Source organism: Mizuhopecten yessoensis, unplaced genomic scaffold (assembly GCF_002113885.1).
Source record: "Mizuhopecten yessoensis strain PY_sf001 unplaced genomic scaffold, ASM211388v2 scaffold3689, whole genome shotgun sequence".
Taxonomy (NCBI): Eukaryota; Metazoa; Mollusca; class Bivalvia; order Pectinida; family Pectinidae; genus Mizuhopecten; species Mizuhopecten yessoensis.
Genome location: NW_018405170.1, coordinates 246,625 through 271,814, shown reverse-complemented (window position 1 = coordinate 271,814; position 25,190 = coordinate 246,625). Strand labels below are relative to the sequence as shown.

General features: G+C 37.8%; 1 protein-coding gene across 1 annotated transcript in view; it reads right to left on the bottom strand.

Moving 5' to 3' along the window:
* LOC110447942 (cytosolic carboxypeptidase 1-like) overlaps positions 1-20,536 on the bottom strand; it is a 38,931-nt gene extending 18,395 nt beyond the window's left edge. The window contains exons 1-11 of the mRNA XM_021493935.1: positions 20,276-20,536; positions 18,224-18,314; positions 8,890-9,023; positions 6,591-6,658; positions 5,682-5,748; positions 5,221-5,367; positions 4,716-4,847; positions 3,252-3,383; positions 2,451-2,597; positions 1,526-1,747; positions 823-944 (exon numbers count right to left, since the gene is read on the bottom strand). Coding sequence (XP_021349610.1) covers positions 823-944; positions 1,526-1,747; positions 2,451-2,597; positions 3,252-3,383; positions 4,716-4,847; positions 5,221-5,367; positions 5,682-5,748; positions 6,591-6,658; positions 8,890-9,023; positions 18,224-18,240 — 1,188 coding nt within the window. The 5' untranslated portion in view covers positions 18,241-18,314; positions 20,276-20,536. The remainder of the gene's footprint in view (positions 1-822; positions 945-1,525; positions 1,748-2,450; positions 2,598-3,251; positions 3,384-4,715; positions 4,848-5,220; positions 5,368-5,681; positions 5,749-6,590; positions 6,659-8,889; positions 9,024-18,223; positions 18,315-20,275) is intronic.
* Between the last annotated feature and the right edge of the window lie 4,654 nt (positions 20,537-25,190).

Here is a 25,190-nt window from a genome sequence, read left to right as displayed (position 1 = left end):
TAGTCAATGTAACCTTGACATCCTTAAATATGAAATATCTGAGGTGTTCCCCCCATACATGACCGTTGTTACGTATAAAGTTAATACACATCTGATAAAATCATGGAACTGCTGGAGTGATTACATTGATATGGTTGACCAAATTCTATGAAGTGTATTTATGTTACAGTGACCTTGTCATACTTATCATATACATCAATTTTGATCAAAATCTGTTAAGAAATGAAGTCCCTGAAGAGATAACACCAAGTGGTGGCTGAATTTGTAGTGCAACAACTGGATTAGTGATGGCTGAATTTGTAGTGCGACAACTGGATTAGTGGTGGCTGATTTGTAGTGTGACAACTGGATTAGTGGTGCCTGAATTTGTAGTGTGACAACTGGATTAGTGATGGCTGAATTTGTAGTGCGACAACTGGAATAGGGGTGGCTGAATTTGTAGTGAGACATCTCGATTAGTGATTGCTGAATTTGTAGTGTGATAATTGGATTAGTGGTGGCTGGGTTTGTAGTGGGACAACTGGATTAGTGCTGGCTGAATTTGGAGTGCGACCACTGGATTAGTGGTGGCTGGATTCGTAGTGTGACAACTGTATTAGTGATGGCTGAATGTGTAGTGCGACAACTCGATTAGTGATGGCTGAAGTTGTAGTGTGATAACTGAATTAGTGGTGGCTGAAGGTGTAGTGTGATAACTGAATTAGTGGTGGCTGAATTCGTAGTGTGACAACTGGATTAGTGGTGGCTGAGTTTGTAGTGTGACAACTGGATTAGTGGTGGCTACTTTATCCAGATTTTACTGTTTTTCATTTTAGTACCCACCTCCTCAGGAGGATCTGTCTTGAACCGTTCGTCGTCACTATCAATGTCGTCGTCATCCTCAAGTGAACTGTTGTCGCTGTCCTGCGACTCCCCAGAGAAACCGAACACATTTGATGTGGAATCTAAAGAACAGAAATAGTCTTGCTCAAGTAAAAAAATATAAGAGTTATAAGAATAAAACAGGAGGCCTAAGGATCATGAACAAATGCATTGTTCTACTGTTATTTATTGGTATTTAATGACCTCTGTGACCTTGAATATCAATCAAGACAATTATTTAAAAAAAAATGATAGTTCTTTACCACAGCAAATTCAAAACCAAATATCATGACACTAGATATTAAGAAAAAATGTTTTTTCAAGACATAAATTGACATCAACAGACAAACAACACTATACCGCAGCAATAAGCTCACAGGCATTTTGTACCAGGTGAGCTAAATAAAACAACAGTTTTAGCCTGAAAAAGAGTTTGAAAAAACAGAAAAGAAGTAGAATTTATCAGGTTTATGGTAGGCCTTTCAATAAATTGTTGTTCTAATTTTACAATGTAATGACTAAAATTCTACAGGAAATCACCGGAATCCGATAAAAAATAACCAGAATTCCACAGGAACTCACCAGAATGCTGATTACATCAGTTTATTAGGCCGCAGGACACCCATGGATTTCCATGTTTTCCCTGAATAGAAATATGCTTTACCTTGCCTGCTAGACTCCGGGTAAAGATCACTGTCCGGGAGTTCGTACGCCGCGGGACACTTTATGCTGTTAAGAGGGAGTTTGTTACGGGGACAACACTTCCTCATGATGACACTGGCTAACAGGATGAGACTTTCCATCTCCCGACAGTCGATGACCTCCTGTGAACTGTCGTACAGGATCTGTATACCATTAGCATCAGCTAACACCTTCCTCCCCGACTCTGTGCACACAAACAGGAGTAATGATGTATAGAGAATAATGTATAATGCCCCGTTTTAACTGTCTTCCTTGCTTACCACCAACAAATTTCAAGGTCCCTGTTTCTCTTTGTAGTAAAAGTTCCTTTGAATGTTTTTCTCAATTTCTCACCAAACCCCTTTATAATGCCAAAAAATCTCTAGGCAGTACAACAAGGTTTTACTGTATTAACTAGAACTGTAAGCCAAAGGCTAACTAATAGGGGTGCTATATAAACCAGAACTGTAAGTTAAAGGCTTACTAAGGCAAAGCATTGCAAAGCAATCCATAGTCTCCCACAAGTATCAAGTATTTCGCACAAAGGGGCATAACTCCATCAAAAAGGGTCGAAATCCCAAATTAAAATGCCGGTGCACAACTACATAAGATACTGATCATTCATGTAAAGTTTCAATGGAATCCAGTTGTTAATTAAGGAGGAGTTTTCTGGACATGTTACTGCGGACGACAGACATCCAGACAGGGTGATTCCAGTATAACTTCGTTGCGGGGGTATAATAACAACCATCAATGTATATATTGAGATTTAATATTGAGTGTACCCTGAGTATACTTACTGAGATACGTCAATTTTTGACAATTACACTGTATCCAATTACATATACTTATTGAGATTTTTAAAAATATTTTTGACAATGTTGTATATATCTTACTAGAGTACTTACTGAGATTTGTTATATTTTTGATGATATTGAGTATACCCTTGCGGACAGACACATGGCGGTGTTTGGTATCTAACATGTGCCACTCGTGGTACAGCGCAAGGAGGTGTGGCACATGATCTCCCCCTATCGTACGGGCCGCATTGTTACCTGTGGTAATAAAGAAATTGTCCCTTGCTAATTTTACTTACTGTAATGGTTCTGATGGCAGTCTTTTCAAATTTTACAATCGGTTTTACCTTGTATATATGGATATTTAGGATAAACTTTACTATTGCGATTTCACTCATAGCAAATTTCACATAATAATATTGCCATTTTTACAAGCCCTGATAATCAAATACTTTCTGAGAAGCTAACTTCACGTGTGTTTAAAACTATTAGGGAACATAAACTGTGGTTCATTCTTGCAAAACTTTTGAAATTTCCATGGGGAAGACTCTGCATGCTCAGAATTAAATGTGTGTATATACTAAATTGGGAAAAATTACACTTTAATATGCCATCTTTTGAGTTGTCCTTTCAGATGAAATCATTAGATCTTAGAATATAGGAAAAGTGTTGCAAATTTGCTATTGGCAATGTTAAATCTAAGGGTCGGAATCAGGAGTCTCCCTCCAAAACAGGAGGAGTTGCCAAGTAAATTTACCCTGTGCATGAACTTCCGTGTTGACAGTATCAAATCAAAGTTGTCAAGGGCCAGTAAACTTACGTGACTTTGTTAGGTTGTTTAGGATGTCGAGGGTCAGTAAACTTACGTGACTTTGTTAGGTTGTTCAGGATGTCGAGGGCCAGTAAACTTACGTGACTTTGTTAGGTTGTTTAGGATGTCGAGGGCCAGTTTTAGCATGGTTATGTGTTTTCGTCCACATTGCTGTATGACACGAAACATAGGAGGAATGGCGTTGTGTTTCCCGAGGTAGGATGCATTCACACCTGTGTGAGAGATAAATAATGCAGTTATTGTACTGTCTCAGTGACATCAGAAATCAAAACAATTATGGTTTTTACAACAAATCTACAATCAATCATGTGATATAACTTTAACATAAATCACAGTTACAATGTGCATTCAGTATTTTTCTGACTTTGATGCTATTTTCCTTTTTACAACCATTAACCATATTCAACTGTTATTAGTGCCCAGAGCACTTGAAAAATTGGCTGAAGGGCCGGGTTGCTTTTAAATATATTACATGTAATTCATCAGTATCTACAGTTGCTAAGTGTAACAGCAACAATTACAACATCCTCGATATCCAGGGGTTACACTCACTTACGCTCTCTGCACCCCTGGAATATGTCATTGCAAAATTGAAGGCTCAGTGTGTGCCGCATTGTTGATGAGATAAGAAGACTAGTTTGATCCTTTGATGTACATCAAAAGAATCTCGCGGTCGCGTAGCGGTAAAAAATTACAGACTTTGTAGTCGGGTATCGCCCCTTTGTAATCTTCAAAGGACAGGTATCAGCCTATCGATTGGTCTGGTTTTGATACCGGAGACCAATCAAACAGCTGTCTTTGTGCCTTCAATTTTGCTGTGACATATTCCAGGGTGCAGAGAGCGTAAGTGAGCGTAACCCCTGGATATCTAGGATGCAATTACAACTGTCTTTTTCACAATACATCTCTGCTTCATGGACTTGAACTCTAGATATTGTGATTAAATCCAGGAAGCTTATCCCATACAACTAATAAAAGTATTTGTTTAAAACTTTAAAAATACTTTTCAGCAAAATCACTGAGAAAAATTTCTCAAATTCGAACTCCCTAAAAAGGCCAGTAATCTGTAATTGTCTACGTAGGAATATGAAGGAGATTACATAAATTTGACAGATAAAGGACTTTTCAAGGCTGTATACAGCAGAAAAGTTGTATAGATATCTACGTTTCTCATGGAATGCAAAGATGTCGAGAAAATTACTCTATTTCTAAACATTTGATTCAGGTTGGTAAGTATGGATTATGACAAGTCCTTTTTACACAACCAATACAATTTTCTATGTGACGTTTGGATGACTAGTACGTATATACACTGTCACCTTCATCAGACAAATGACCAGTGAAGCTTATGCACACAAAGGTGTAAAATGTGTAAGAGTTGTCCACAAAATCGATGTCAATTCGGCTATGCTGTAAGCATATGTACAATAGTTGTTATATATGTACCGAAATGACTCGATTCAGCTACGCTTTGTTTAATACTTGGTCATAGATGTGCGAGAGTCTATGAGCCCCCTCATCTCGATTTAAAGTAAATTACTCACTATTGTTAGTGTAATACTTGAACACCTGCAGGTAGGTCTGTAGATACTTGAAGTTACACGAATTGTTTTTTATTAAACTCAGAGTAATGGGTAAGGCACGATTCAGTCTGGCTTTCAGGGCAATCTTTCGATCTGTAAAAAAAAAAAAAAACAGAATAAAAAGAGATTTAGGTAAAAAAATCAAAAGAATATACACAACCAGGTATCCTGAGACAAGAGGACGGCCATATCTTGCATCTAAAACATATTAAAATTTTCTTCAAACTGCATGTCGTTGACATGTATGAAAGCATTTATCGATTTACGATCATTGTTATTTATACATATTGATTGTACATTTCTTAGAGTACCTTCATCTTCAACCATTACCGGATACACTGATACATGTAACAAGATTTTGTGGAACATATGAATTTCTTGATTTACAGTTTCGATGAAACCCCTCGCATAAATGAAATCAGTAAGCAATGATGTTATATCAAATAATAAAAAGGTCTTTCCGTACCTTTCTGCGCCAGCTTGGCGAGGACCTGGTGGGCACAGAGTAGTAAGTCATCACAGGTCGCCTGTTCCTCCGACTCCCTCACGATGGCCCCCAGAAGTACACTTGTGGTGTTGGCGTTGACCAGGACACTAGTCCTCCTCCCGACCTCTGAAGTCACAAAACATAAATCATCAAATTCCATACAAGTATTGATCCATCGTCAATAAAAGGCAGGCACAAAGTGTTTCATGCAGTCTGTATGCAGAATATGGCTTTAATGAGTTCGGCTCCAAATTTGAATAAATATCAGAGTACTTCCCTGAAGTCAAGAATCAACATAAAATATCAAAACTTTGACTGGTAAAGAACATGACGAGCTTTGAGAAATTTCAGCCGGGTTTTTTTCTGCTCCTTTTCTGGTAGCCTAAAATTGATTTCTGTAACGACACTGAAACATGTTCATGGTCCTGGTGACAACTTACGTGTTTTCCCAATCAGTTCGCCAAGGCAATGTAACACATTTAGGACTATGGTACGGTCACTGGAGTTCTGAAAACAAGAAAATAAAATATAACTAGACAATGTCTGTGAGACATGAGTGCCCCTGCCACCACCATGTGAAATTAGTTTCAGTGTTTGATAATGTTCTATAAATAGTTACAACCACTTTGATCTTGACACCCTGAATTATGGACAAATTCAAGGTAGTATCATGCTTCAAGTTGATAAAACACAGAGATGTCAGAGGTATTTTCATACTTGACCTTGGTTAATAAATAGCAATGGTGACCTTGGCCTTGACCTTGGTATACATAACAATGGTGACCTTGGCCTTGACCTTGGAATCCTAGAACATGAACTCATCTGATGCATTTGCATACTTTTGACTTTTATATAAAGTTTATGAAAATTTGTCATAGAATGAAGTTATTGGAGGGATTACATTGAAAAACTAACTAAATCTAAACAGTATCAGTTTTTTCTTTGTCTTCGTCAAGTTCACTTTACCAACCTTTCTCTGAACCTTGACTTGGCTGACCCCTGACTTGACTGACCCTTACTTTACTGACCCTCAACTTGACTAACCAGCCAATATCTTTCTCAACCCCCTGGGGAGCATACAGCCAGTGCTGCCATTTAGGCGCTCACAGCTAGCATTCAACAATTCTAGCACTGCCCAACCACATATTCATTTACAGCTTAGTAGACTGGAACAAGCGGAGTAAAGTATCTTGTTCAAAGATACAACACAGTGCCGTGACTCGAACGCCCAACCCTTCGGTCACGAGCCCGGCGTTCTACCACTAGACTACTGTGCCACCGAACACTTATGACACTACGTTAATCGTCTGTTTGAAGTTAGTCCTGTTTGTGACACAAGAACTGTATACCTTCAGTGTAGACAGGAGGAGATCGATGTGACCACTGTTCTTTAAAACACTATCCCGGTGGATTTTCTCTGAAAAAAACAACAACAACAAAATCATCAACAGAAATTTCACATTTACTTTCTGACACAGAACAAGGGCTATTATCAGTCAGAACAATTAACTGAAACAAACTTTTAATCTGTACAGTGGTTGGTTGAACCGGCAACGAAATTCACTAAGAATTACCTGGATCTCATTTATTACGGAGTTTTTTCAGGGAATTTCATGGACATTTTTTACATCTTTTTTCCCCCATATTCTTATTATCGATCTTATATCGAAATTTTAGGTGATTATATTCTCAATACAGTACAACGCCTATAAAAGATGTCACTGTAGGTATTTTATAATTTCTTTGTCATCTTCATTATATAGGCTAATTTCTTAAGGATCCCTGTGCCACTGCAGGCAAAACACTGAAGAAAATTATACTGTAATTTTTTATTCATAAAGAAAACTTCCCTTTATTTTGTTTTGGAATATTATAACTGTAGATCGATTGTGCTAGAATTCTATCATAGACCAGGTGCTATAGATGGTTAGAGCCACCGTATTGTGATCGGAGGTACAGGGTTTGATTCTGTCATAGACCAGGTGCTATAGATGGTTAGAGCGCCCATATTGTGATCGGAGGTACAGGGTTTGATTCTGTCATAGACCAGGTGCTATAGATGGTTAGAGCGATCGTATTGTGATCCGAGGTACAGGGTTTGATTCTATCATAGACCAGGTGCTATAGATGGTTAAAACAACCGTATTGTGATCGGAGGTACAGAGTTTGATTCTATCATAGACCAGGTGCTATAGATGGTTAGAGCGACCATATTTTGATCGGAGGTACAGGAATTGATTCTATCATAGACCAGGTGCTATAGATGGCTAGAGCGACCGTATTGTGATCGGAGGTACAGGGTTTGATTCTGTCATAGACCAGGTGCTATAGATGGTTAGAGCGACCGTATTGTGATCGGAGGGACAGGGTTTGATTCTATCATAGACCGGGTGCTATAGATGGTTAGAGCGACCGTATTGTGATCGGAGGGACAGGGTTTGATTCTATCATAGACAAGGTGCTATAGATGGTTAGAGCGACTGTATTGTGATCGGAGGTACAGGCTACGAATCCCTGTCTGGCCCTGTTGTATTTTTCTCACAGAACATAATTGTTGTCGAAATCTTGTGTATATAGGTAAATTTTATATTTATCATATTTTTATAAAATTCTGCAAGGTATGGGTTTCTTTTCAACAAGCCATTCGGACTGATTCACTGCACATGTCAAGTTTGGTTGGTCTAGCACTTATACACAAAAACTTAATGTTGATGGAGATGCTGACAAAGTCAATGGACCATGAAAGGTAGGCAGCATCCAGCTTTTGATGCATGGGTTGAGATGTACTACCTAAGATCTAAGATGCATCTATGATCCAAGTTTGGTTGGTCTAGCACTTATACTTTCAGTGAATCGAACTTAAATGCAAAAACTTAACGTAATGTTGAAGCTATCGCCGCCGCCAGAAAAGCAACACCTAGGTCGCGCTTTCACTTCGTGGTGGCGAACAAAAATGATTTATGAAAGCTATTGCCATGCAGGTAAAACAGGTATCAATTAATAGCTACAGTTTCTGGCAGTGGTACGGGGATCCTTAATCTCAAACCTGGGTTGAAGCAGTTACCTTAAGTGCTGGTGACAATACAGCCAGGAGTCAAGTCAGTGATTTATAATCTTAACATTATTGAATTTTTCATCACTTAATGTAAACATTCCTTTCAGTATTCTTTTTGGTAGCTTATCTTTGTTACTGCTTATCAAAAGATTATCTCAAGTGAAAGGTGGATTTTGCAAACAATGGAGATTTTCCATGATTCATAGATGCAATGTATCACAATATGACAATACAGGCCACATACTGATACAGGTTTCATTTAAGGGTATACACTACCTTACCCATTATGCTTGTGATTTATGCAAGAGTTATATCCCTTACAACCTCTTAACATTGGCGATTCCTAATACCTGATAGTTACCTTTTGTCTTTTAAGTGCATAACTAATTATGTCATCAATCAATGTTACAAATTCAAACTATCTTTCATGAAATATTTTTCTACAAGTTGCAAAGTCCTGCCTTGTCTCTTGCCAAATCTCTTTTTGAATGGAGATGCACATGTCATAGAAAGGTTGCATACACCCTTAGTTAGTATCAGGATACATCAATATATGAACTGAATGTCTATGCTGCATGTAGCATTACACTTACCTTGTGTGTTTAGGATTTGAAATATTTTGGACGTGACATATCGTAACTGCTGCAGATCTTCCCCACATGGCTGGCTCTTGGCCGACTTTCCTCCCAATTTATCTAGCTGCTGGAACAAGCCCTGCATCCGTGACCTAAAATGGCAAAACAAAAACAACTTAAAGTTTAACAATTATAATAAGATCATTTGTTAACCACCTTGACCAGCATTTATATGGCATGCAATTTACACTTTCATTAAAATCATCCTAGTTCCGAACTTCCCCCACCTCCAGTTCTCCACCCCAACTCCATGCATTCAAAATAAACGGTAACACTGCATTGATCTGACAATTAGCCAACCCAAATGTAATGTTGTTCAGTAAAAATGGGAACAAACATTATTTCATTGTCTTGTTAAAAGCCCATCCCCCTACTTTGAGAGACTATGTGTTGGCCCCCTGGGGGGTTTGCAGGATGTTTATGGTACCTTAACAAAAACTGCACATGCCATATACATGATTTATTTCAAAAAGGCATATTTACAGCCTGATCGGTCATGCTATACCAGGTGTTTTTTTGGTTATTTTTTCAAATTTGCCATATTCTTCTGAACCATGATTCTGTAATTTACCAGAGAAACCCAGCATATACAATGTAATTTATATATTGTACAGGTATTCATTGTATATTTACCTACTTTTCCTCTGGTCATATATCATCATTTAAATACATCTCCATTCTCCAATTACACCTGTAATGCTCACCTGTCATTTAACAATAGAAAACCTAGATAGGAAGTTTGTAAGTCGTCGAGATCTCATATCCCCCACATAGACATGGGCTGTATTTAAATCAACTCCGATTTAGACATAGGCTGTATTTAAATCAACTCCGATTTAGACATCCGTTGTATTTAAATCGACTCTGATTTGACAATGTAGATTAATTATCAAGCAGTAATTTTTGCTAATTTGTATCCTTTTTTGAGACTCCCACTTAGACTGCTCATACCTGTAATTGATAAATTGATTTCTGCAAATTATACAGATTAAAATGAAAGATCTCTGCTTACCAACTACATACTAATTAAAGGTACTGTCTAGTTGTTTAATTTTGTGGGGCTTTAAATATTTTGTGGTTGTCCCGATCGACACTATATTTTGGGGATTCAATTTTGTGCTACATTGCCAGGTAAAAAGTTTCACTCAAGAGGGTAATTTTATCTTTGGGTGATTAGAATTATTTTACGAGTGTTTTATAAAAAAAACATATTACGATATTGAAATGTTTTTATCTCCATTATTCGGCAGTAAAATGGTTAACATATCTGTTCCTTTATCTCTGTATATTCACGATATATATACATGGAGTAACAGTAGAAGCAAAGACAAAAAGTTATGTTGCAAAGTTTTAATGACAATATTACAACTGGATATAGACTTGGTCCAAAATGGGCATGACTTTTAATTTCACACAATCCATGTCTTTCGATGTGCATGCCATATTGGAACGGATATAAGTGGATTAAATTCAGAAATGACAAAATCCGGAAATATCGTAAGTGTTTTGTGACTCCCCCCCAAAAAAATTGTACCGTACCGTATTTAAAATATCCCAATTTATCAGCACATGTTAAATAGTTGCAGTAGAAGTGTTGATATTTCGTTGGGAAGTTAATTTCACGCTATCTTTAGTGAGAGAGAATACGGCAAAATTAAATTCCTCGCCAAAATTACCAATTATACATAGTAATACAGAGGTGTGCCAAGTAGAGTGTACACGTAAGAAATGAAGACGGACGCTAATATTGTTAATTACCAATAGCTTACACAGGACACTGACATTATGTATCCCACACAGGACACTGACATTACATATCCCACCTTAGTGGTATTCCAATTAATTGACAATGTTGACTATTCGTCAGTTAGGCCCACCAACTGATTAATCGACTACATTTTAGTCGGAATAGTTGTGTGTAAATATTATGGAGTTTCCGATATTGGATGATTCATGATTTCAAGCCTATCTCCTTAATAGATACACACAAGAGTTAAGCACCGGAAGTCTCCAGGTATTTATTTCCTGTTATGTCGGTATTGTCACTGACACACTTTTACTTTTCAAGCTTGCTCATGACCGTTTAGGACCATAAATTATGGACGCAATGTTTAAAATGAAGTAATTCTTGCATGTAACAGCAATGTTCAACAATAGCAAAGAGGATTTCACAATGTCTTTCTTTAAAATGATTAATAATCGTTAATAATAACTAATGATTGATCATAAATTTCAACAGAATTACAATGCTACCATAAGCATTATTACATAATGACAAGAGGCCTAGAGGGCCTGTATCGCTCACCTGAATATGTTTAAAATAATTGGTATGAAGTAAAGATATAGCAATCCATGGTAGGTGCTGTAAGCACATATGAAATTTCAGAAAGATCCATCCAGTACTTGAGATATAGCTAGAACAAACTTCAAACAGAGGCCCAGCCATATGCCCCTAGGGGGGTCATACCCATCAATTATACAAAATTGAGTCCTCTTGGCCGAAGGATACTCCAGACTAAATAAGGATAAAATCCCTTAATCCTGATGGTCGAAGAAGGATTTTAAAGGTTTTACCTCTATTTCTCCTATTGGGCCCTGCCCTTCTGCCCCTGGGAGACCACACCCACTGCTTCTACAAAATTGAGTCCCCTTGGCCCAAGGATGCTCCAGACTAAATTAGGAAAAATCCCTTAATCCCTATGGTAGAAGAAGGATTTTAAAGGTTTTACCTCTATTTCACCTATTGGGCCCTGCCTCTCTGCCTCCAGGGGGGGTTAGACATACCGTTTATACAAAATTGGTTCCTCTTTACCGAAGGATGCTTCATACCAAATTTGGACAAAATCCTGTCATTCCTACAGAAGAAGAAGGATTTTGAAGATTTACCTCTATTTTCCCTATTGGGCCCCTCCCTTCTGCCCCCAGGGGGGCCACACTTGCTGTTTATACGAAATTGAGTCCTTTTTGCCCAAGGATGCTCTAGACTGAATTAGGAAAAAATCCCTTAATCCCTATGGTAGAAGAAGGATTATAAAGGTTTTACCTCTACTTTCCCTATTGGGCCCCGCCCCTCAGGTCCCAGGGGGGGGGGGGGGGGGGCACACCCACCGTTTATACAAAATTGGTTCCCCTTTACCCAAGGATGTTCCACACCAAATATGGACCAAATCCTTTCATTCCTACAGAAGAATAAGGATTTTAAAGAAGAATTTGCTATGTTTCCTCTATTGGGATCCGCCCCTCAGGCCCCTGGGGGGCCAGACTCACGGTTTACACAAAATTGGTTCCCTTCACCCTAGGATGCTTCAGACCAAATATGGAACAAATCCTTTCATTCCTACAGAAGAAGAAGGATTTTAAAGAATTTGCTATATTTCCCCTATTGGGCCCCGCCCCTCAGCCCCCAGGGGGGCCAGACCCACCATTTATAAAATTTGTGTTCCCCTTCCCCCAAGGATGCTTCTGACCAAATCCTTTCATTCCTACAGAAGAAGAAGAATTTTAAAGAAGAATTTGCTATATTTCCCCTATTGGGTCCGCCCCTCAGGCCCCTGGGGGGCCAGACCCACCATTTATACAAAATTGGTTCTACTTCAGCCAAGGATGCTCCACACCAATTTTTTTTTAAATCCGCTCAGTGGTTCATGACTAGTAGTGTAAAGTTGCCGGACGCTGTGGTATGGCATAAGCTCACCATGGTCCTTTGGACCAGGTGAGCTAAAAACTTAAACAATATACCACAAACATACCAGCCGGCTTGATAGTAAGGGTAGCCAGATAGTCTGAGACTAGTGAAATCTCCAGCTGGATTACGTGGCTCTGAAATCTGCTAGCCCAATTGACTAGTCAAAATTTGATATTACTGATTTTGTTCAATAATACTGGGTTAGTGGAATTTGCACATGAACTAGTAAAATTGGAAACTACTAGCCCGACTGACCAGTGGTTCTCAAATCTATTTGTAGCCTTGAACACACAATACATAAGAAATCAAAAACTGCTAAGTGAATACAAGCAAGAGTGTATATAATACTTTGAATTGTTTATATCTCACCAAAGTTTACCTGTTTTTGTTTTCTATATTATATTACGGTTTCTTTTATAAAGGTAAGGAAAGTGACTTGTAGTCCTTGAGGGCTGTTTGTAATCTCCACGAAATAAACAAAAGGATCAATTTCTATTAGCTCAAATCAGAAAGGTTGTGTAAACACAAGATAATGTAATTGAGTTATATCACGTGTATTTCACGACTCAATACCAAACAGTAAATGTATTGTATTAATTATAAAGTACTTACATGATGGAAATTTATAAAATTCTATATCCATGTATAGCTCGGAAAACTGTCACAAAATCACAAACTGACTTTAAATCCATCCAAGGTTTTATAAAGCCCCATTCACAATGGAAAATAAACTCCGCTATAAATAAATACAAGAAAGTCTTTCTACCGACGACTTGTCTGCGAGTTTGGATATACACACGACAACACTCGGCAACCTGTGTGTATAATAGAGCTTCACAGTGGCTTTTACTTACACAGGTATATATATATATAACTCGGGCTATTATGTTGACAGTTAGCTGGGAAATGCAAACAGATCATTGTATATGTTTGTATACGCTACCATTCACCTAAAACCTTTACAATAGAATAGTTATTTAAAAGTCATACAAGGTTACACCTCCGGTACATATAGTCGTAAAGGCACTTTACAAAGGTATGTAATCATGCATACAATAACAATCTATTTGCTTTTCCATGCTGAGTTCGTAAAAACTACTATTTGCATGCGACACAATGTCAAATAAGTACACATATTTGCTCATGAATATAAATAGTGCTTATATTTAGAATTAAAAATACCTAATTTCGGTGTAAATAACTTGATTCTGTATTTATTTGCTATAACTATGGAGCTGATAAGCTATTTTTCATACTAGATAAATAATAACTGTCATTAATATGATGTTTAAAATTCATGATAGTGAAAATAAAAAATAAAACACAAAATGAAAGGTTATACAACAGAGTCAGATGGAACAGAAAAATGGTGGCCTTAGTGATGGGCTGATGATTGTTTATAATTGAAAACAGATTGGTTTGCCCTTTACAATTCTGATTATTGATTACAAATTCCATTATCAATATATTGCATACGTTGAAAGTAATCAATTTTGTTGATTTTCTTTAAGGATTGAACGGCATGTGTTTCAATTTCATGCTGGTATGAACGCAAATCGGTTACATACATATTCCATGAAGCTCGCTAAGCCCTATATATATCAGGCTTCATGGTAAATATGTAGGTCACCGGTTTGTGTTCATAACGGAAATACTGCACAACCGCTATTCAATCCTTATATTTACATTCTAAATTTTTAGTTATTGTTGACCTAAACAATGACATTCCCTTATATTTTCGATACTGAAGTGTCGGTGTCATCAGTACAAACCAGATTCCTGGAACAGCCTTACGTCACCAAAATGTTTGTTTCTAACGACTCTCTAATGTTAATTGAAGCGGAAGGAGAAACTTCAAAACGATGCTGACCCAATAGCGTTCGTAGCCCGATGAATGCAATTTCTTATTGTAATGCTTATAGAGGACCTGGAAATGTTGAAAAAACCCACTAAAAACTGCAAAAAAGTTGTAAAGGCTAAGTTTGTTTTGAACACCAACAGGAATTGAAAACCTATTTTTGCAAGCTTTTGAAAACGTCAAAGGAACCGACGTTTTCGAAAGCTTGCAAAATAAGTTTTCAATTCCTGTTTGTGTTCAAAACAAACTAATTCCTGTTTGTGTTCAAAACAAACTAATTCCTGTTTGTGATCAAAACAAACTAATTCCTGTTTGTATTCAAAACAAACTAATTACTGTTTGTATTCATATGAAACTGATGAATCTTATTCTGTGCATAAAAGTTGGTTGTAAAAGAAAGAAACCTGATATATAGTTTCAACCATCCCTGTCTGTCGATGTTATAATTCTGTTGTCACGTTCTTTGGGTATTCAGTGCCATAAAATTATAAACTGATTATGCAATCGATCATCGATCGGCTAACCATTACAGTTTACAAACCAATAAGTTACATACAAAATGTACTTGACCATCGGAGATAAAGATTATCTTATATTTTAACCTGACCATCAAAGATAAAGATTATAATCCATTTTAAACTTGATTGCCCATCATAAGTTGGCGGTCTGTACGATTAACAAATGTCATGAATTTTCTAAATAACCAGACAAAAACAAACAAAATCGTCTTTGACAAACTGGGATGTTGTTTTTGACATTGTGGAGAAAGACAATCTTTACAATTGAGCATACATCTGCTTAAAAAGAAAGGAGAGCGATTTTTGTATGCTCATCACATCAATCAATGCGAGTTTGAAGTCTGATCTTAGTACATATAGTTGAACCACAGAAATGCTATTGATATAAAACTGCTTCATCAAAACACAGTCTTATCCTAACAGATTACTTCAACTTACGCGTGGAAGGATTATAAAATCTGATCCCCATAATCTGCCCTATTATTAGTACAGTACTTAAGTGTTACATGTATACACAGAGCCTTACAGTCTGAAGGGTAACAAACCGTGCTGGCCCTGAGCTATAATCCGTCATAGAAAAGCTCTTTTGTCAAAAGCCAATTGGGCATGAGAGAAACCTGACTAAATGAGGAGACTGTTGTACAGAGTTGCTGCCCCTTGTTCTAATTGTGATGTAACATGGGATTATTTCCATATATTTTCTTTTTATGTTGGTGGCAGGGGTTTTTGATTTAAAAATATAAATAGCCATTCAAGTTTGGTTAAACATACCCTATTTTCTATGAACTTCTCAGACAATTACAGAAAACTACATAACTACCCAGAATACTGAATACATGTGTAACAGGAGAGCAAAAAGGCACAGCCTGAATGAGATTTGAACCCAGGACCCTCCGAACTCTAGACGGAGGCTCTACCAATTCAGCTACCTGGTCACCGGCAAACGACCCAGTCCAATTCCGCTACATTCCTTCCTTCTTCAATGAAGTCTTTAACCCACGAGACCCTATACCACCTTTTGTGGGTATATTTCGTTGCGCACTAAATGTAACAGGAGGAAAAATGCTCAGCCAGACCGGGATCAAACCTCTGACCCTCCTAACTCTACACAGCGCTCTACCAATTGAGCTACCTGCATGCAGGTCATTTACGAATGACCCAGTTCTGTTTCGCAACACATGTAAAAATTGTGATGTTCGTTGTACCTCGGTTATCTATATGGTGATAACGTAAGGTTTGGTAGTTTTTCTTTTTGTTTCCTTAGTATTTTTATGATAATTATAAAAAAATAATTAAACTGGGATATCCAAATTCTTAACAAGAAAATGCTAAATTGCCTTTACCATTTAGTCAAATTTAAAAGATGTTCGCTGATTTTTCTTCTGAAATTGGGTCCCATTTGGCAATAACCCCACTCACCTGTTTTCCCTCTTTTCATTGTTTAAAATCCATGTTAGTTTCAGGTTTTTGCGGATTTTGTAATTGCTGGATTTATTGGGGGAGGAGGGGTTGATAACCATATATAAGATTACAGAGAGTACAAACACCACAGGCCTGCTGACATCTACAGTAATGATAACAGATTTTATTTTCGGCTTCTGATTTAATCCAAAGGATATTATTCAGACTTCTTATCAGCAAGTACAGAAGGAAAAGACAAATTGGCAAATAATGAAAACAATGGCAATCAAGGGTATACTTAGAGAGCAGAAAAAGTACCCTCAACCAAAAAACCATTTGCTACATCCTCAGATAAGCCTTTATGGTACAACTACATCTTTCTGATTCCACTACACCTTTTCACCCCTATGTAACTTTAGTAGACTCTTCCATGCATTGACCTGGATGAGTCCATTTATAATGATTATGGTGTACAGTGGTGAAAGGGTTAAAGTCTGTGTGACGTTAAGTCTGTAAATCTAATTACATAAATTGCAGTTATAAGAGGATAATGAGGCAATGTTCTGGAATTTGATTTAGAAAATGATGCAAATTCAATTTTTTGTTGTTGCATAATTTGTGAGTGAATACATCTTCTTGCAGGCCATCTGGAGCACTGGCAATCCTTCTTGCCAAAATCCTTTGGCCATGTGTGGTGTAACCATTTTTGGATGTACAATCAATAAAAATATCACACAATCAAAATCACTGCAATTAACACTCAAAGTTCTCAGGAAATCTTTAAATATCTCAGTATACCAGGTAATGAACAAATTTTGTGCTAAAGTGATTTTTTTATATAAGGTTTCCACTTTTGTCTTCATTTTTTTATTGACTTGCTACAGGGTTAGTTAATAAAGTAATTATTGATTGTTTTATTTCTGTACTGGCCTACAGTTATTGGTCCTCTGTGTGTAGGCCAATTTAGAAATAACCATTCAATATTACCTGGTACACTAAAATATCCTATATAGCCATATAAAGCATCAACAAATCTGAGAAAAACTTCTGCTATTTAAATTACTATCTGACCTGTGAAGAGTTATCTCCCTTCAATATACCACAAAAGTTGAATATTTATGTTAAAATTGTCAATCAATCACAACACAATATGCTTATTAATTAATTAAGATTTTGCTCATATTAAAACTTATTATTAGTCTTTGAATATTGTCCATTATATCATTATAAGAATCATCAAAATCAAGCAATATTTTAGCAAATTATCTAATTACCAAATTATGAACAGAGACAGTTGACAGACTGACGCTCTCCATATCCTTTATCCCTCCAAATTGTTTAGCGGTATAAAAAAATCCTGGGGGAACACTGTAAACCAATTAACTTATCTGGGGGAAATAACCATGTCATATGACATAAATGATACATTCATGTCAACAGGCTGAACAGAGGTCAAACTAAACATGTCACATGACATAAACAATCCATTCTGATGTCAACAGGCTGAACAGAGGTCAAACTAAACATGTCACATGACATAAACGATAAAGTCGTGTTAACAGGCTGAACAGAGGTCAAACTAAACATGTCACATGACATAAACGATACATTCGTGTCAACAGGCTGAACAGAGGTCAAACTAAACATGTCACATGACATAAACGATACAGTCGTGTTAACAGGCTGAACAGAGGTCAAACTAAACATGGATATAAGCAGTCCAGTATTTTCAGTCACCACATTCACAGCTTAATAAATTTCCTTCATTGGATACGTTTTATTCTTAAAAAAATGACAAATAAGCAAGACAAGTATAAAACTTCGACTTACGCAACACTTCGGTCCATTCTGATGATGTCGACCCAGAGACCTGATCTAATGAGCTGATTCCTGTCCGTCCGTACTTTCTTCTAACTTAGGACTAAAAAAGATAAAACAAAAAGAATAAAGCGTTTTATATCCAGTCAAATAATATCATGAAAACATTATTTGCAACGATATTAAATGTTGGAAAGTCAGGTGGTGCAATAGAGAGCACACCCGTCATTCACCACGTCAGTCAAGTTTGAATCCTAGACTGGAGACGAAAAGGTATGGGGTCACCTGTGCATGACTACATAAGGGGCCGCAGTGGCCAAGTGGTTAAGGGGTCTGACATTCTGCTGCCACTAGCCCTCCACCACTGGGTCGTGGGGCCTCGGTGGCTGAGTGGTTAAGGCGTCTGACATTCTGTTACCACCAGCCCTCCACCACTGGGTCGCGGGTTCGAGGCCTACGTTAGGCAGACGTCAGGTACTGGCCGTAGGTCAGCGTTTTTTCTCAGGGAATTCCGTCTTTCTTCCATCACCAAAACCTGGCACGTCCTTAAATGACCATAGCCGTTCAAAGGACGTAAAACACAAACTAACCAAACATTAAGACCCTCTGAGTAAAGGACTTTCATAGTCACATCAAATATATATATGTATCATTTCTTTAAGTTAATGTATTGGTTAGCCACATTGCACAAAGATATTCTTTGACCTCAGGTATGCAAATCCCCTCTTTTAAATTTATCTCAATGTCTTTACATTGTAATGTCATCACCATGTAAGATTAATCAAATTAATTGAGTGGGGAGATTAATTATTAAATTGCCAAACACGGAGAATTGTTGAATGTTCTGTAATGTAAGAATCTTCCCTAAGCTTTAAGATCTCCCATCTCACTGCAAAGAGTGCGATAGATTATTTACTCTTACCCTATTGGCCCTTTCATATGTGTGGAACAAGAGAAAGAGAAATGCAATGGCTAGACTGGGGTTCGAACCCTGGACCCTCTGAACTCTAGACAGACGGTCTTCCAATTGAGCTACCTGGTCGCCCACGATCGACCCAGTCCAGTTCCGCTACATTTCTCACCCCTTTTTCTAAGTCTTTGCTCCCTAAGGCACAACTATTTACAACCTAGAATCGGGAATCCCCTTGCTAAGTATTCACCTAGTGCTTGGACATATTTAGGGTTGGCGAGCTCGCCAATATTGTAACAGGAAAAAGAGAAATGCAACGGCCAGACATGCTCCAACCGTACACCCTACAAGTTCTAGACGGATGAACAACCGAGTGAGCTACCTGGTCGCCTTCATTTGACCCAGTCCAGTTCTGCTACATATTTATAATGTTGATGTTAGTGCAGAATCAACGTATTAATTGTTGATGTGACATTAATTCATTGTTGACATGATGCTATATACAATTGTTATAACTGGTTAATTCCCCATGTCTCAAACCTAGGGTGAGACGAAGATATCTCACACTTGGAAAAGTGTTGAAATGGTCCTTTTCATGGTAAGAGAAATATTTTTTACGTGGCTTTCCATCTTTGACAAACTCTTTCTTACATGGGCAGCTACGCAAATAAAGTAATTTCTTTGGTTTTAGGACTAAATGCGAAAATTTCCCCCAAAAATAGCTGTATCTGCCTCTTATCAAGTAAGCTTAACGTTACATGTTTTTAGAATAAGAAATTCAGACCTCATATATGTGCTTGCATTGATAATCCTCTTCCCTTAAAATATAGGACTTGCGCAAGACTATCACTTATTCAAATAAATACTAAAATAGTGTACATGTTCTGCTCAAGCCTGACAATGTTTTAAACGGGGAATGGATCAATTGATTTATTAATTAACCTGTGCTGATTACAGTTCTGCACAATGCAGTACTTAAAACCAGTTAGCCAATCTGGCAAATGTTATTGACGTCATCAAACTAACAGAATGTACAGTACTTAAAAATGTATTATGACGCCCTTATTTGAGACTATGATACTGCGAAAAACTCCGGTTACAACACACATTTACACTAAGGGGCACATAAGAACATATGTTATGACAATCCCTACCTGATAGTGAGAACTATTTCTCCTCTTCTGACACTTCAACACTTGTCAAACCCAGTTTTTAGGTTTCACAACCTCAAAAGTGACAAATCCCATAGTTCGTTCTTATTGAAACGGAATCTGAAGTATTTGAATATACACAACAACATGTTGACCTTTAAATTTGAACAGCGAAATACAAATCGATTGTTTGCTCTACCTACACATATTGATTGTTATTGTATGCTGACGCTGACCATGGGCGTCCGACATGTTGTTTGCAATCGGTCACCAAGTGTGGTGCTGACGTTAGAGTTACTCCCCTTTAGACTGCGTGTATTGGTTTCATCGATGTGGTTGTAACGCCGGGTTCGGTTTACCACCAGCCATTCAAAATTACCGTATTGTTTAGATGTCCCGTTATTCTAATTCATCAGCATCTTCTTCCTGGACAGGAACTAATTCCGTGTGGAGTGTGCTATTCCAGCGACATGCTGCAAACATGCCATTTAGTGGTTCAGCAAAACATAAATCTACCTTAATATGGCAATGCTGTTGTTGTTTTTTTTCCCTTTTTTTTCATTTCAAATTTTAACAAATCAATCATTTTTAGTATATTTTTTTTAACATCTCAAATAGAGATCAAAAGAATTTTTTCTCCAAGTTTTATATTTTTCTGTTATGACTAGGGTAACATAACATATTCTGCTTTCTGCCCCATCAAAAATCTTCAAAGAGGAGCTAGTCATTTACATGTCGGCCCTGAGGCAAGGGATGCAACATTTGGTGATTTTTTTTATAGACGAGTAAGTTCAAATGTTTTATATTATTTTATTGTGGGCAAAACGAAAAATGAATCCTCCATATGTTACGACGCATAATGTCAAAGTCAATACTTATACGACTGCACCAGATGGCGAGTACTTAGCCGGGGTAATATTGTATGGCTTATATCATTTGCATATTACAGATAACAAAAATCATAATACCTAACCCAGACTTATGTTAAATACTGTGTGGAGTCACCATTTTTTTCTGTTGACGCGGAATGCTGCAAGATCCTGTTGCAAGGAGAGGAAAATTGCACAGCCTGAATGAGATTTGAACCCGGGACCCTCCGAACTCTAGTCGGACGCTCTACCAACTGAGCTACCTGGTCATCGGCAAACGACCCAGTCCAATTCCGCTATAATATATTCCCCCGTCGTTCAAGAAAGTCGTCAACCCCGAAAACACACAAGGCCCTATACCACCTTCTGTGGGTATATTTCGTTGCACGCCAAATGTAACAGGAGAGGGAAAGTGCGCAGCCAGACCGGGACCCAAACCCGGGACCTTCCAAACTTTAGACGGACGCTCTCCCAATTGAGCTACCTATAAGTCACCGCTTGACGACCGAGTCCAGTTTCACTGCACATGTAATATATGATGTTGATTATATGGTGTTAATGTTGGTTTTCTTTTTGTTTCTCTAGTATTTGTCACAGGACTAGTCACGTGTTTATCTAGTCACAAATACGTACAGGGTTCTTAGTAAGCCAGATATAACTATCTCATCTTAATCTTGTTAACGGAGCAGAGATATCTCAACCCTTTCAAGAATAATTATAAAAGGAGATAGTCCGGACTATGTTCTCAGAGTAGAAGCACATTTGATAGGGAACTATCTCACAGTAACTTGGTTAGACAGCGTATTAAACGAAATTACATCCTCTTACAACATACATGTACTGAATACTGTCAAACACTCTGTTTTCGCGGCTATGACATATCAAAGTGATACTTACTCAGTCAGCAGGCAAATCTTCTCTGTCGTGACGTTTCGAGATTTCGGTAATGAAGTATAGGGATAATCAGTCACAAGGTCCATCAATCTGTCTACTTGCGTCTTGCTTGTGCTGTAACTTACTGAGCCTTTGAACACAGGGACTCCCATTTAAGTGGGCGTCACAGTATGTAAGTATATATGAAGTAGTACTTTATATATACTGTGACGCCCATATTGACGCTATCTGATTGACTTATACATACATCTAATATAGGTATATGATCCGATGAAACATCAGGTACATCCGTGTTCCCGGGTCAAAGGTCAAATCACTTCAATGCTCAACTAGAGCGTGTCTTTTTTAAACGAATATTTAAGGATTTTATCAGACTGACGTTTAGTTCAACGGGGTGAATTTTTGAGAAAAAGTTAATGAACTGCGAAATATTTCATGTTTAAGTATCCTCGTCCGACGGCGGGTAAACACTTTAGATAAATCGTTTTACGTAACGCAATGACTTACCCACAATTTCATTTGGACTATAACTGTACTGGATCAGGTAGCTACCGTTGACCGCTTAGCTTATTTGCCAGGAGTGACAGTTACCTGTTCGGATCTTACGGTCGATAAGGGCCCCATTGCATTTTAAATCTCATCCTCGACATGCAGGGGCTACGCTCACTGCACCCCTGGACTATGTCATAGCAAAATTGAAGGCTCAGTGTGTACCACCTTGTTGATGAGACAAGAAGACTAGTTCGATCCTTTGATGTACATCAAAAGAATCTCGCGGTCACGAAACGGTAAAAATTGACAGGCTTTGAAGTTGGGCGTCTCTCCTTTGTAATCTTCAAAGGACATGTATCAGCCTAGCCATTGGTCGTGCCTTCAATATTGCTATGACATATTACAGGGTTGCAGAGAGCGAATGTGAGCCCAACCCCCGGCGTCGAGGACGTTTAAATCTCGGATTCCTGTTTTGTCCACTTCATATTTATTATTTCTCATAAAGAATGGAATCCGCAACATCTACTATTCTATAAAACTAGTCTTTACTTTGTGTTATCATGGAAAAGAAACCATTATTCTCTCCTTTATGTTGGTAGATGTTACGTTTAACATTTCAAATAAAACACCATTCCCCATTAAAGTTCTGTATATATTTCATCAACCTCACAGAAAAATTGAATAAAAACTTCATTAACTCCAAAAAGGTTTGGGATATTCTGTTAGGTAAGGGGTTCTTTTCTCAGTAAAAACTACACCCGAAATAACGTTTCGAACGCCTAGTTACAAGTTTTGGCAGAGGTGCAGGGATCGTCGATTTGTCTTTAAACCATTCACGAATATTTGCAAAAGGAAGGAACAGCACATGCTATTACATTTCTATTTGTTAGTACGTTCATTTACGATCGAATCGTGTTAAACCGAGCCAGTAGAAAATATACAGCAATATCTGTAATTGTCGAAGTCACATTGCGGGATAAAACGTCAAACAGCCAGACCATTAACTCTGAACTACAAAATATAGTTCAGTGATCGATATTCTCTTTATACACGTGTTTGTATACAGGTTCATATACATCCCGCTACCCCAGGGGTTATATACGCCCATTAACCCTTTCTACCCTATGTAACTTTAGTAGCCTCAACCATGCATTGATCTGGATGAGTCCATTATGGTCTACAGTGGTAAAAGGGTTAAGTTCTCTTCACCCCTAGCAAAATCGAAACCTCAGTGTGCGCCACCTTGTGGATGATACAAGATGACTAGTTTGACCCTTTGATGTAAATCAAAAGAATCTCGCGGCCGTAACAGTAAAATTGACCAGCATAGAAGTCGAGTGTTGCAGTAATCCTATCAGTGTTTGGTCAATTGTGCTATGACACAACTCTGTTGTACCTTCATCAGACAACTTGACCATTAAAACGTTATGTACACAAAGGTGTAAATTATGTACGATATGACAATACGACCGACCAGCCGATTTGGCTATACTACAAGTGTATGCACATGCACGACATGACAATGAAATTGACAAATCGATTGGGCTAGAATTTATAACCAGTTATTAAACAGAGTAGCCGAATCGATTTGTCGATTAGATTGCCGTTTCTTACACTCATAGAGATATGCGAGAGTCTATGAGCCCCCTCATCTTGATTCAGAACTAGCCGACAGCGGGTATGGAGATGGCTTCCTTTCTTTGCCACTTGAGCAGATTGCTCGCTGTTCAGCATTAGTCCAGTCCACAACACGATTTTGCTGTGTGGCATGAGCTGCGAATGTCGATTTATTGATCTTGGACCAAGCCTCCTTTCTATTTGGGTGTAAATTAGATTGTCATTTCATACATGAATAACCAGTGTACATACGCTTATAGAGATGTGGAGAATCTTTGAGCCCCCTCATCTCGATTCAGAATTGGCCCGCTGCGGTATATTCAGACGGCTTAAATTCAATGCCGTTTAAGCAGATTACTCTCTCTCTCAAACACTTTGGAATTATTCCCGTCCATAACATTATTTAGGTTTGTGGCATGATCTGTGATTTCCGATTTATTTATCTGGGACATAGCGTGAAGTTTTCTCCCTCTGTGGTTTTCATTGGACATTCTAACCAAATGAGGTTATGATTTTGTGAAACATAAAACATAGAAAATTCATTTGAATGGCTTATTGTTAGTGTGTCAAATGCATGGATGGAACCTGTTTCTTTATCCCAAACCAACTTTGTTGGGGTGGGGGGAGGATGAGCAGATTCGTAAATGTCAAGACTGGTTCATGTGTACCTAAGCGACATGACAAAGAACAGAACACTACAATATAATGTTGTTGTTTTTTAATGTACATATATTTAATTCCATTATCTTATTAGGTTCACATGACTATTCACACACTCAACAAACAAAATGCAACTTTTTATAAATTGGAGGACAGACCTCATCAAATTTCTGTACATAATCACACTGATTAACAGCAGTATAACACAATACTATAGACAAAACTCAAGACTCCTAAACTACTGTAGGCTCCACTCTCCCTCACCTACCATCATAAAGACAAAATCTACTGTAGGCTCCACTCTCCCTCACTACCATCATACAGACAAAATCTACTGTAGGCTCCACTCTCCCTCACTACCATCATACAGACAAAATCTACTGTAG